General features: G+C 38.3%; 1 protein-coding gene across 2 annotated transcripts in view; it reads right to left on the reverse strand.

The window, feature by feature from the left end:
• Positions 1 to 14,539, reverse strand: part of WDR49 (WD repeat domain 49) — a 55,268-nt gene that overhangs the window by 37,168 nt on the left and 3,561 nt on the right. The window contains exons 1-5 of one of the 2 annotated variants that reach the window (XM_072408057.1): positions 11,272 to 12,294; positions 10,728 to 11,168; positions 8,912 to 9,088; positions 8,032 to 8,206; positions 5,968 to 6,135 (exon numbers count right to left, since the gene is read on the reverse strand). In XM_072408057.1, coding sequence (XP_072264158.1) covers positions 5,968 to 6,135; positions 8,032 to 8,206; positions 8,912 to 9,088; positions 10,728 to 11,141 — 934 coding nt within the window. In that variant the 5' untranslated portion in view covers positions 11,142 to 11,168; positions 11,272 to 12,294. Of the gene's footprint in view, positions 1 to 5,967; positions 6,136 to 8,031; positions 8,207 to 8,911; positions 9,089 to 10,727; positions 11,169 to 11,271; positions 12,295 to 14,539 lie in introns of those variants that run through there. The other variant, XM_072408056.1, reaches the window with a different exon arrangement.

A 14,539-nucleotide genomic window follows, 5' to 3' on the forward strand; every position in this document is an offset into this window, starting at 1 on the left:
GTCTGACGATAACCATGAACTTGGCACAAAGCACTGTAACTGGACGATAACATTCCCATAAATTTTAATAGGAAATAAACTGTGGGCAAACTGCTTCTGTGTAATAAGTTTCTGGTACTACAATATATGAACACAGCTTTTTGTAGTGCACTGTATAGTATGTTGATGTCTCTAAGGTGAAATAAACCTTAAATTCCCCTTGAAAGAAAATAACATAGATATATAATATGGTCAGGCATTGGTGCCTGCACACTGCTCAGCTTCACAATATTTATTTATTCACAGCATTGTACTTTATAGGTAATTTAACTTAAAAAGTTACAATCCCAGCCTCAAACACTGAATGAATTGTCTGTAGTTAAAGTGAACCATACACTTAAAGCTTAAAGGTGCATAAATAAGGAGTAACAAAGTGCTAAAAAAATAGTTTTGCCTGGTAAATATGTTGTGTTTGCCACACTTTAGCTCTGGTGTCATGGGTAAAATCCTTCTTAAAGCATCATCTGACCTGTAGGGATAAACCAGCCAATCTGACATGTGACCACCACTAGAGGGAGCCTTTACTTTCTGTTAGAAAGGTAAAAAGTAGCCACTGGAGCCGCAGCCACAATTCCCTTGTTCATACTGTCAGATTGTCTTTGTGCTGTACCATCAGCATCAGATGCTTCTGTTGTCCACCTGCCTATGATTTTCTGATTTTAGGGACACTTTAAAGTTTGGGTTCCTGGCTGCCCTGTACCAGTATTCTGATGGCAGGGCCCTACACTCACTCCCATTTAACATGACCATGGCTTTTATGTTGTAGTAAAATTATGTTTTGCTTTGTTTTGTGTATTTTTTAGTGCAGTTGAGGAAGACACTGCCATGTGGTGAAAGATGCTTGGCCGTTCTCCCAGCAACTGCATATTAGTGATTTGGTAAAAGCCTGGCATTGCCATTTAACCAACCACACTAATGAAAATCCCCACATTGAAAAATCCCAAAAAGTTTCAACTGGTAATCAGTAAAGTGCATGCATGACACTAATATCCTTTACCTCTAAGCCATGAGCTAGCTCAGAGGCACATCTAGTAAGGCCTGGGAAGGGAGGGGGGCACAAAATAAAGACTATCACTAGGGGGCACCTGCTACTACTACCCTAGACACCCTTTTTGAGTTGTAACATCTGCAAAGAACAATGACAGCACCACCTTCATGTCACCAAACTCACCACCACACACCAAGAAGCTAGCTTTTTTGCTCTCCCTACTAATATTTAGGAACGGTTTTCATTTCTAGACCAGATCAATTCCAACTTTGCTGGATCACCCAGGTTCACCAATGATGGTCTCCAGTCTTGGAGAGCTTGAATAAATGAGTCCCAATGTATTTGGGCATCCCTCTGACACCTGTGATCATTGCAGAATGAGTGATACTATCACTAGCCCACTGCCTCAGACCAGCTGCTCCGAGGTAAGTTTCAGAGATAATGTGGGGCATTGGGGAAGACTGGAAGGTGCTTTATATAAAGAAGGGTACAAGATGGGACCGAATTCTCACAGATGTTAAGTTCTATGACAGCCTGTGGCATTGGGACAGCAAGGGGGGATTTGTTATGGGGAGTGGTGGTTAGGTAACCCGGATGTATGTGGCATGGAAGAAGATGTGGTATTAATAGCTTGGAGATGGAAGTTCATGCCTTCAGTTAGGTCACAGGTGTTACCAGAGTCAGGGATAGGAGTTCTATTCTGACATTTTTAGGCCAAGTGTAGGGAGAGTGGGAAACACAGTAACAGGCCCCAAAACAAATCATTGTATCGGTGTTTTGTGGGTTGGATGCAATAAAACTCCATGTCGAGGACAAAAGAAGCCTTAGGTACACCTTGGAGCCTCTGTGTTCAGCATTGTACTGACTGACATTGAAAGTATTAGAATGTTGTGCAGTTTGGGTATTTAGCTATGACTGAATCTGAACAATGAAAGAAACGAGTACACATTAGTCATTCACCCAAATACAATCGCTCCATGAACATTTGATGTGCAGCCCTGCTATACATCCAGAATTTCTGGCACCTTCTGGTCCAGAGGTCTGCAAAAACTGTTCATCAATTTACATCTAATTTTATTATATAAAAAACAGTTTTTGAACATAATTTGAGAATTTGATGCCATCACAGATATTAAATGTAATTACAGGAAAATATGAGAGAATTAAATGTATTTTTCCAGCATTTTGCTGTGTGCCAACCTTCCATTACCCCCTATATTAGTCTTTTCTATGTATGCGGTCATTACTCTTATCAGCCATCTGTCTGCGCAATGCATTTACCAAAATCATACGTTAAAGTGTGGCATATAGAACTGAATAGAAATGTCAAGCACACCTTATACATGCTAATCATAATAGTTACATCTAAGCCAAAGGCACACCACAATGTTGCCTGGGGTGGAAAGTGTATGATGTGTTGGAAATAAGATGTCGTTGCTATAGCAACAATCTGAAAGCTGTGTCAAAGCTCTTACAATTTGTTCTTCTAACAAATTTCATTAAGTCATTGTAGACTTCATACATCTAGAAGACAGATCTCATTAATGTCTGCCCAAAGTATTTTGTGTGAAGTGGAAGGAATTCAGATGGTGGCACCAATAAAGAAGGATGTTTGCTGTATTAGGGAGGTCATTTGAAAAGATTCTGAATTTTTCATAAAGTTAAAGTGTAATCTGCTTATAAATTGCCTTCTCTGGTTCCTTTCCCTCTTCAACATGGTAATAAAATAATTACCTAAAACCTTTCTGTTTTCATTACACACCCAGGGACATCACAAATGTATTTGTGCTTCTCTAGACAATGCACAGAGTAGTGTTTCTCAAACTTATTAACAAGGGGGAACCCTTGAAATACTTTTCAGGTCTTTGGGGAAGCCGTTATTAGCTTGGCTGTCTGTAGGAAGAATGCATCTTACATTGCTGGCCAGTGGGAAAATTGTCATCCTTGCAGATAGCCAAAAAGATTATTGGTGTCACCTAAACTGACCTAAGAGGCAAAAATGCTCATTGCTCAAGGAACCCCCAGCAAACTCTGGAGGAACCGTGGTTGAGAAACTCTGACGTAGATCATGACTGGTAGGAGCGGCCAACAAGATGCTGTACTGAAAATGATATCTTTGGTAATACACACATGTGATGCTCCAACCTCCTTGATTGAGGAGCATGGAAAGCGCTAGATGAGCCAAGAAATCAGAGGCCTCCAAATTGCTGCAGCTTGTAATGCAAGAGTTTCAGTACAGGAAAGGAGTCTGTACAACTGTGCAAGACTGAAGGTAAGGCTGGAGCTCAGATTCCATTTAAATCGGCAACACAGTAATATACCTGCATTCAAAGGATCAAATGAAAGCTGTACGCCTATTACTCTTGGGCTGCATCATATTTCTTGGGCAGTGACTTTAACACTAATTATCATAACTAAGAGTACATTCCTGACAAAGCAACAGGTCCACATATAAGGCAGCTGTTACCAGTGATACATACTCATCTTCCCCGCCCTGCACTGCTGCCAAAAACAAAGCAAAGGGTTTGGGAGTGGAGGGAGAATACCTTTGATTTACTTGACTGCACTGCTTTTTGGTGGATTAAATTTTTGGACACTCATTGTCACATAGGGAAAATAAGTGAATACTAAGAGAGAAAACTTTGCAAGCTACAGCTCCAAACTTAAACAGGAATGACTCTCATTCTCTTTGGAAAGGAATTTAAAGGGTAAATATGTACAGCAGGTGGGTTGGCCTAAACATTATAATCCTCTGTTTGTCCTGGGCCATGTCTCTTCTACAAAATAATCAACTTACCTACCTGCTAACAATTTTTTTAATACATTCGCCTTTCCTCAAGCCATCTTGAGAGCTGCCATCTTCATCTGGTTCTCTTCCAGGTTCAGGTGTTCAGGCCATCCTGATTGGCCAAAGATATTAATAAATTCCCAGCAGCTGGGGGTTTACCAGGATACCCGGCATTGTACACTGAGCTGTGCATACCCAGTTCAGTGTACATTTCAGAAAAGATTGCAAACAGATAAGTATGTTTTATTATAGAAGACATCACCTGTCTCTTCTACATTAAACAACCTGCCTGCATGTAACTTCCTTTTTTAAAGGATAGTTCCATTATAATATAAACCTGTCATGAAGGAAATACAGCAGCTGTCTTTTAGTAATGTTCTTGTCTGATTGTCTTAGTCTTCAATCTTCTCCGAGTCACTGACCCACAACAAACATGCAGCATGTGAGGTCAGAACTTTTGATCCGCATACTTGTTCCATGTTAGTAGTTCAGAATATGAAGCCAGAGACTTAGAATGAAAGCAAGCAAACTGAATTTGAATACCAAAAAAATGATTTTTGCTTGCATGTGATTGACATGAACTTCATTTTATTTACTAAGTTGTCTGACCATTTACTTTGCTATACTATATAACTATACTTTCAGTAAATCAATCCCTCTGCCTCTAAAAGCAAAATAAATTAAACTCCTGCTTACAGAAGCATTAAAAAGCCCTCAGATATTGTTGAAACCACAGTACATTTGGGTAGTGTTGGAGCTTGCTACTAAATTCTGATCTCACATTCCCATTAGCACAATAGAAATATGTAGGTGGCAGGGAGATGAAGACAAGCAACACTTATAACAATAATGTGCAGAAGGCAGGAACAGGTGCTCAGTATATACCTACAATAGTAATGTGCAGACAAGCTAAAAAAAAAAAAAAAAAAGGAATGAGCAGGAGGCAGGAAGAAGCAGACAAGCTAGACTAGGCATGGGCAAACTACGGCCCATTAGGCTTGTTATTCCGGCCTAGAAGGACCCCGCTGGGGGGGGCGCACCAGCCAGAGTTGTGGGGTTGCAGCTGTAACTTTTCTAAGAGTCAGGGAGGAGCTGCTGTTGCTGCTGTTTGCTGAAAAAACATGAGAGAGGCCCAAGTTTAATTCTGTCTTTAGAAAAAGCCACAACTGTGACATCCTTGGAGCTGTGTGTACAGGGATAATCAAGGGATAATCAATAAGAATGGTTTTCCATTAGATGTCACTGACATTGAAGGTGAGTTTTTCTACTGTGTTTTTTAAAAAAAAGCTCTTGGAAAATAATTTGTACAATAAGCCTTAAATATTCATGTTTTGCTATCTGTTAAGGGCCAAAATCATTTATGTAATAGTTTTTCCATGTCATTTATATTAGTTCACACTCCGGCACTCCATCCTTCTGATCCTGGCCCGGCCCCTCTGTCAAATTTTAAAACCCATTGTGGCCCGAGTCAAAAAGTTTGCCCACCCCTGAGCTAAACCCACAATATGAATGTGCAGGAGGCATGAAGAGGTGGAAACACTAAATGAAAATAAGAATGTGCAGGAGGCAGAAGTAGGTGGACAAGCTACATTAAAAATAGGAATGTGAAAAAGGCATGAAGAGGCAGAAAAGCTATATGTAAAATAAGAATGTGCAGGAGCCATGAAGAAGCCGACAAGCTGAACCTACAATAGGAATCTCCAAGAAGGAAGAAGAGATGGACAAGCTATACTAGCTCTTCTGGACAGAGTCCTCTCCTCCTCCTGTGTCACTGTCTGTATCTGTTTGTCATTTGCAACCCTTATTTAATGTACAATGCTGCATAATATGTTAGCACTATATAAATATGTTTATTATATATTATTAATAATACCAATAATATTATTATACCCACAACAGGAATGTGAAGTAGACAGGAAGAGGCAGACAAGCTATAAGCAGAATGATTTTGTGCAGGAGGCAAGGAGAGGCAGACAAACTATATGTACTGCGGTTTCTTTCGCCATAACTGTCAAATTTTAAAGCAGACAAAAATTGGGTAATACTACCTCTTTAGTAAAATCAAAAAAAAGGAGAGACACATACTGCATTATTATCTCACATAGACAGATAACCTCAACCACAACAAGACTTTTACTGCCTTGATACATACCAATTATATTTAATCCAGAATCATAGTCAAAGCCATTAATTCCCTTTGTAACGTTCAGTGATGTTGTCCTCAGATGGGTTTTGCCTTTCTCTCTCCAGGCCAGAATCACTGTGTTATTGTCACTTGTAGTACACGACAGAAAAGCCTCTAAATGAGAGCTGTAACTAACTGCGGGCGAACACAGAAATATCCTCATTAGTTTTGCGCAAGATGCTATTTGAAGTTACATCTGCAGCAGCGAAAAATGTCAAGCAAATCCGAAAATGATCTTTATTACCATGACAGATTGAAAATGTTACAAGAGTACTACAGTTCAATTAAGGTCAATTAAGAAGCTGTCATATTTTTAATCAAACCTTTTCTACCGAAGCAAAACATTTCTTGAAACTATCTGTGAAAATGGGCAGTCTCGTTGTGCTACTTCATTACTCCATAATGCACGGAACATGCCTTTTCTAAATGTACTGGAAATAGGAATATCAATCAAAGGGTTTTAGGTCAAACTAGACAGGAGATTGCAGGTATGCTTCTTTGTGCAATTAGATTACAATATTTCTGCAATGTTAACAGGGAAGTATTGTCATCTTCTGAGCAGAAATGTGTTGCCTGAAGTATCTGAAGCAAAACCAAAGCATATCTTTAGCAGTAACCTTCCAGCTGCTAAATGTGCTGTGATATTATTCAGGAGAAGGGGGAAATAGTGTATCAGTAATATGGCTGAAAGAATTGAAGAATTCTATTTTTATGTAAATGTGCCATCTTGTTTGAAAAGTTCAGGGCAGCAGAAGAAAGCTGTAGTGACTCTGTCTGCCTAATACATAAAATATATATCATCCTTATTCACCCAAGCAGATGATAGGCATTATAATTCATAACAAACTACTGTTCTCTAATACCTAAAATACAAAATGCTTCTTCTAGAACACCTATAAATCATAAGTACACCTATGTAAAACTTGATTTATTTTTAACAAACTGTCTTTTTAGCTAAATTGGTCTATTTATAAACTTCTTATCCTTCGATTCATCTATCTTTCCCTCCAGTTTCATTCCATTCCTATTAAAGAATGGAAAAAGGAACTAAACATGGTTGAATTGATAGATAACATTTTTTGAAGACCTAGAGCACTAAAGCTTTGGATAGAGTGGTGAGAGGGTAATACACCTCTCCAGTTTTTTTTTTTTTTTTTTTTTTTTACTTCTTTGTGTATTTAGCAGCTGTCCAGGAGCCAAGGGCTAGATGTGTTCTCATGTTTTTTTTTGCTATCTGTGTCTCCGTTATAGAAATATGTTCTATCAGTCCTGTGACCACTATCACTGGGACTAAAAGTGAGGAAAATTACAATTTGTGACAGGGAAATCCCCACAAATAGGAAAGATATTCTTTCACTTCCTGTTCAGTCTAGAGGAAAAAATAAGTGGAAATCCCCCCAATGGGACATAAACAGGAATCACTGATGGGTTTTCAACATTCCCTTCTATAACAAAAATGAAAATAAAAAGGTGGCTTCAGTTACAAGATAACCAATTTGCAAGAAAAGCAAAATATAATTTGTTCTTTAAGGGTGTATCTCTTTGGTTTCTTTTAACCTTTTTACAATTGGTGAAAATAATGGAAACCCCATGAAAGTTGGCTCTTCTTCAAGCATGGAGCTCCCGTTGCTTTCCCTCCATGGCCAAGATTGCTTTCACTTGACCTGCTTTCCTCCAATCACAAAGCTCTTTGTGCTGAAAAGAGAGATTTTGGCACTTTGCTGGATACACACATGCTTACACATTAAAAAAGGCACTAATCGCAATTTTCAGAGTCTAGGGTAGGGTAACAGAGAACAGAAAGCAATGTGGAAATCCTATCATTATTCTTGAATTTTGGTATTATTTTGATCCACAGCTGATGGTACTGTGCCATTTGCTTCCTTTTAGTTCACATAGGAAAAGTTATTTCCAGTCACAGACATATTCTTTTCATACCAGAGCCGGGTTAAGAGTACATTATATAGGTCTACCACAAAATGTACATAACACAGGCATATAGAATCAAGTAATAGAGCAGAAGTACATCACCTTGGCGCACCCAGTTGTTTTCATGGAGGTTGTGTTTCATTATGTTACAGCATTTGTGAAAGCCAGAAACTAACTCATTCCAAGCAATGTAAAGAGTTGTCTGTTGGTCCTCTGTAGAATTAGCAGGCCTCTCAAACAAGGATATCAAAGCTGTTGTGAAACAAATAGCATGGACCTGTAACAACAGCAAAAAATATTAACATAGCTACAGATAAGTTTGCCTTTATATTGTAAAGTATATTAAATTTTTCCAATTAAATGGGCAAACATAAATATTCATAATCAACTATTAACAATGTTTTATGGTTTGTCTTGTATTGTATGAGGTTTTGAGCTGCATAACAAGCACAAGAACCTCCTTAGAAGGTGGTTGGTCATACATATAGAGAATGTTAATTGCATCTCCAAGCTGGATGTAGATTTTCAATAAGGGAGGGATAGCCTAGAGATCTTATTTTTAAAATAGTGCTTGGCCAGCCTAAAACAACCTGCTAAAATTACAGATGGACAGCTATGCATGAATCTTCTGGTCGAGGAAAAATATTTCTAAGAAAAGAAATGCAGGTTCATCTTGGACAAACTTGTATTTTGGATTCTTGAAAAGAAAGCAGAAATGTAGAAGGGGCCTACTTGCCAACAATGGGTTTGGGTTTGGATTGCAGAGAGGCATAAGAAAAAAATGTTCACTGATTATACTGTTAATGACCATAGCAGGCAGAAATTCTCTTTTGTTTACAGAGATCTTAGGAATGAAGGGGCTGATGGAAAGTGGTCAGTATATTGTAGTATTAATGTTGACCACCCTACTATCTCAACAAACATAGCCTCTCCCAATAACAGAGGCAACTTTAGGTTGCAATCGTAATTTTAGGAAAATTACCTGTCCATTGACATTTCCGAGTGTCAGGATGGCAAAGTTACCATCGTCAGGATCATGCCAGTAGTCCATAGATATCGGTGTGCCAGGAAGTCCTTGCAGTTTATACTGGCAGAATAGGTCCTGCTTTGAGTTTAGATCATAGAAGCAAATCTCTTTACTTGTAAAGGCAACTGCAATCTCCATGGTGAAAACAAATACAGGTAAGATTAGTTAGAAAGAAATTTTAGTTTATTTTCTATGAACATTAATTATCAACTTTATTTTGAATGTAGTAAATGTAGTGAAAAATTATTTTGCAAAGAATACCCAATTACGTACCAAGAATTGTAAAAAACTGATTTCATGATTTTAGCTTGCAAATGATTGGTTGGAATCAGAAGTCAGCAGAACTTTACCTTATTTATTAAGATAAGGTGAACGATAATATCCCTTGCACAGCGATCACTGATTTTGCTAAGTGAACAGCCTAAACTGACTGGGCCTAAACTGATTTATTTAAGCTCTCCAGGACTGAAGAGAATATAATGTCATGAGTGAACCTGGGTGATCTAAGCAAATGTTTTTGATCCTGGACCATATCCATTCCAGGTTTGATGGATGATCGAGGTTCTCTCATGATAGTCTATCTTCTCCAGGTTTATAACCCCTGATACTTCAATTCTTTTTAGAATTATAAAAGAACAACTATTGTGTAGTATTGCAGGGTAAAAAAGTAAATTTTGGTGACCAACTGCCACTGGATCCTGAAATAACAATTTCCGCAGCCATGTTATTTAAGACCTTCACTACTGTGTATATATTTATGTAAAGGGATAGATAGGACAGTAAAAACTTCCTTTTTTGCTTCAGAAAATAGGAGTAATTGGTGTTGCAGAGGTTTTAGCTGTGACTAATCAGCTATTATTAGTAGTGCTTCACTCAGAGCTAAAAATTAAAACAGAATTACAGCCTGGCATAATATAGATGAAAAGCATCACAACTTTTAATTTCCCATGTAGTTATCCTACCTGTCTTTGTACCAAAGCAATGCGTCAGTATAAACAACACAATTCCCAACAGTACAATAGTGCTAGAAGCACAAATATTGCATGTTTAAGTTGTATCATGTTTAGATGGAGAACTGTACATGCCATAAAAATCATTGTGTGCTTTCACTAATTTCTTTTATCATTGCAGTGTTCCTGATTTGTTTACATAGCAATTTGAGGCTTCTTTTTTTCTTTTTTTTTTAATTATATAAACTCCTCTCATTAAACTAATCTGTTTAACTCTTTCATGTTTTTTTAGATTCTGTTCCAAGTAGTTATGATGTGGCAAAGCCTTTAGAACAGAACATATATTTGGGTACAGTTCTACTTTAAGAATGACAGCATGTGTTTGTGTCATTTATGACCTCATAAACAAATGACAAGAATCTGATTGGATCCATGGGACGACACTTGTACTGTCCTCTGTTCTAATTATAGGCATGCTGTTGTAGTGAAGTATAAATTAACTGTCGGGATGAATCATTTTTGTACTTTGTTTTCTAACCCTATTGGTATTCCTCTCCATAGTGCCATATAATGGATGTACCGATTTTATTTATTTTATTAGATTTATGCCTTTCATTACTTGCTGACATTGCTCGTTTATTTAGCCTTTGTACATTGACTGGCAATTACATTTCTTGATCCTGTTCCTAAGCTGTGCCAGCACAGAGCACACCTAGCGCCATGCTCTAGATGCATAAAAGGCAGAATTAATAAAGCAGACAATGGCTCCCCACATTCTGCATATTGATAAATGCATTACTTATATTTACATCCATATTTACCTTGTTTACATTGGCCAGAAACACCAAGCTCGTCGCCCATAAATCTTTTGGCTTGACAGTATCAGTGCAAATCCGCAGGCTTCTTTGTAGTTTTAAATTCTCTCCCCAGACTCCCAGTAATCCATCTTTGCTCAAAGTTACGTAGCGGCAAGAACCTTTCAAATAAACTACTTTTTGGATGTTTTCCTTGTGAATTAATGGGAGGCTGCGAATATCCCTCCACTGGGGAATTACTGATGATTTCACTCGTTCATCTTTCTCGTAAAGCTCAAGCAGCATGAAGGATGTTAATTTGTCCCAATCAATGAAACCTTCGCGACTCACATCTATCTTATCAAATAAATCGCCGTATTCCTCTTTCAGACCGTGCCCCACGGCTGCATATGTTCTCTCCATGAATTCCTCTTTGCTCATACATTGTGGCTGGTCTAGCTCTGAGGACTGCAGGGAAAACACAGAAATGTGACATTGTGGTGCTGTATTTAAAAAAAAACACACATTTCCAGAAACAAACAAAGCAATAACACAATATGTTTTAACCCACAGAGGACACGATGAACGAGTCACACTAAAATGAAGACTTGCAAGACCTGTCCAGGCAATCTCCTCTGATCTTTTCCTTTTTTTTCATTGAATATTATTTCCATAAGTTCTGAAACTCTCAGAGAAACAAAATGTAGTTCACATGAAAGCACCATGTACAGTATACTATTCTACGGTACTACAGTACAAACAAAAGGATAGACAAAACAGGTTTGAACCTCATGCGAACCCTAATGTTGCTGCGCTTACAAAGTCATCCTAAAGCTTATGTCAAAACCAGTTACTGGGTGGCCAAGCTACAGTTAGCAGTTGGTATTTCCCGAGTTAAGGACATCCAACATTAGGATGCCTCCTAGATACGAACAGGTTTCCCTGCTCGTTCATGTGCAGGATAGATGCTTGATAGAGGGAGGGGGAGGCGGTTCGCATGACTTGCAGAAGAAATCTTTTCCTAAACACCGAAGAGACTGAGCTCTTTTGCAACATCTTGTAACTCTTTATTAACCAAGACAAACTCTGCATTTGTTTCTTTTTGCATATTAAAGCACAGCTTGCTCCAGAAGTTAACGAAGGTCTAGGCTCCATAAAGTTTTTTTTTTTTTTTTTTGCTTTGTTTGTGAATATAACTCAGTGAAGATTTTATACAGTAACTTACACCATGCTGCCTAATAAAAATGTGAGATAAAACATCTGTTCTAATTGCATTTATTAAAATAATTTACCTGTTCCGACTTACATACAAATTCAACAAACCCACAGTCCCTATATCATATGTAACCCGGGGACTACTTGTATATACCACAAATCATCTAAGTTAAAAGCCTTAACTAGCGTTAAAGGCTTTTACCTGATATGATTTGTGATATATATACATGAAAAAACCTCATTCTTTGGTTTCAAAACAAATAATTGTACTTTTTAGGGGTGTATACCACAACTCTATTTACTCATTGTCATCCCAGGCACCATTGCTTTCATATTATATTAGAACTGAAGACCCAACTGACTAGTGGGTGTCCGAAATAGACCAGTAGTAGTAGTTTTTTGTTAAATTAATATTGGTGAATGAAATTGCTTTTTTAACATGTAACCCTGAACATGGTGCCCAGAGTTCCCTGCTCTATCCCTGGCCCCTCATGGCATTATAGGGAAGGCATTATAGGGAAGAATGTGCTGAACCTGAATTTTGATTGAACATAAATGTTCTTTTTATACCCAATAATTGTATTGACCGGTGTATTTTAGCATTAAACAACTTTTTCAGTCTTTTGTTCCCCTGTCCAAATTATTATTAAAAATAATGCTACCGGTAGAATTAAATAAAAATACGCTTCATAAAAGCAGTTTTTGTTTTTTACACCCCCTGCAAGTTCACTTCATTTTACAATGCTGGCAGCACAGCAAAAAGTGAACCATGTATATATTTATTAGTTAAGTGGTTATGTTACTATTCCTATCGCAGTCACACAGACACATTGGGTCTGATTTATTAAAGCTCTCCAAGGATAGAGAGTATAGACTTTCATCAGTTAAGCTGGGTGATCCAGCAAACCTGGAATGGATCTGGTGCAAAACAAATAGTAAATGTCATTTAGGAAATCATTTCCAGGTTTGCTTGATCACCCAGCTTCACTGATAAAATAGTAGCCTCTCCAGCCTTGGAGAGCTTTAATAAATCAAGCCCATAGTGTCAGGATTTCTTCAAGCAGGAAAACGAGGGAGACCATCATTAACAGCACACACTATTAGGCCACAAACTCTGGAACGCATTAAGGGTGTTTATTGCAAGTGAATAGACAGCACAGCAAACAACAGTGACATCAAACTATATACAATGGGCAGAAGCAAGGGCAGGATTTCAGAGAGCAGGTGGCCTAAGCACCATGAAGGATTCAGGTACAAGGAAACAGAAGCAATCCTAAGGTAGTGTGAGGGATGTGAAACCAGAATATGAAGGCCTACCAATAAGGAGCCTCAGGTATTGCCAAATGAGATGACTGCAGCAAGTCACCTGCTAGTTGCCTGTAGAAGCACATGCAAGGCATGCTAAACCACAGTGCCACCAGCAGGTGACATAGGGAGCTGAAGGTTTCCTGACACATACACAAAAGGTCTGTTTGGCTTGAGGCCATTAAAGTGTAAATGTGTTTATGGATTCTGAGGGCACATCCACAAAAACCATGGGGAGAACAAACAAAGACTACTCAATGAGGTATCTGCTGGAAGATAGCAGGAACAATAGCAAACAGATATTTGTTACTTATTGTTGTTTAAAAAAAAAAAAAAAAAGCACCTTTAATCACCAAAGTTAAAAACATTTGGTGGAAGTGTCTTTGTGCCCAATACTCAATCATTCCCCTACAGGGGAATGACAGCAAAGGGGACACTCATTTAAACACCCCAGATGTCTGTTATTCTTGGTGAGCCATCTACCTGTGGACAGATATGTTTAGGGTCTCCTTTTGTTCAAATGTTTTACTGTATGCCAATTTTGTTAAACATAAAACAAATAATATTATTGTTAATATTATTATTAATAATAATAATAATAATAATAATATTAATAATAAACAGTATTTATATAGCACCAACATATTATGCATAAATAGGGGTTGCAAATGACAGAAAGGCACAAGACAAGGACAAAGTGACACAGGAGAAGGAGAGGACCCTGCCCCAAAGAGCTTACAATCTAGGAGGTAGGAGTAGTGCGGGTTTAAGAGACAGAAAAAGACGGGGAGATAGATAATAGATTGTAGAGGAGAGAGTCAGGCTAGTAGAATACCAGAGAGGAGGGTGTTACAGTAGTCCAAACGAGAGATGATAAGAGCATGTACAAGGAGTTTGGTGGTCTCTGGGGACAGAGGGGTGGATTTTGGAGACGTTGCGCAGGTAAAAGTGACCGGACCGGGAAATGTTCTGATTATGGGGGGTAAATGAGAGGACAGAGTCAAAGGTGACACCAAGACAACATGCTTGAGGGGAGGGCCGAATAACAGTGTTGTTAACAGTTAGAAATATGTCAGGGGGAGATTTGGCGTTTGAGGGGGGGATGATGATGAGTTCTGTTTTATCCAGATTGAGATTTAGAAATCTGTCAGACATCCATGATGAGATGAGACAGAAAGACAACATGAAACCTTATCCAGGACTGAGGGAGACAGGTCAGGGGTGGACAGATAAATTTGGGTGTCATCAGCATACAGATGGTACTGTAAGCCAAAGGAGGATATGAGACTACCGAGAGAGGAGGTGTACAGAGAAAAGAG

The sequence above is a fragment of the Pyxicephalus adspersus genome, chromosome 4, assembly GCF_032062135.1.
Source record: "Pyxicephalus adspersus chromosome 4, UCB_Pads_2.0, whole genome shotgun sequence".
Classification (NCBI taxonomy): Eukaryota; Metazoa; Chordata; class Amphibia; order Anura; family Pyxicephalidae; genus Pyxicephalus; species Pyxicephalus adspersus.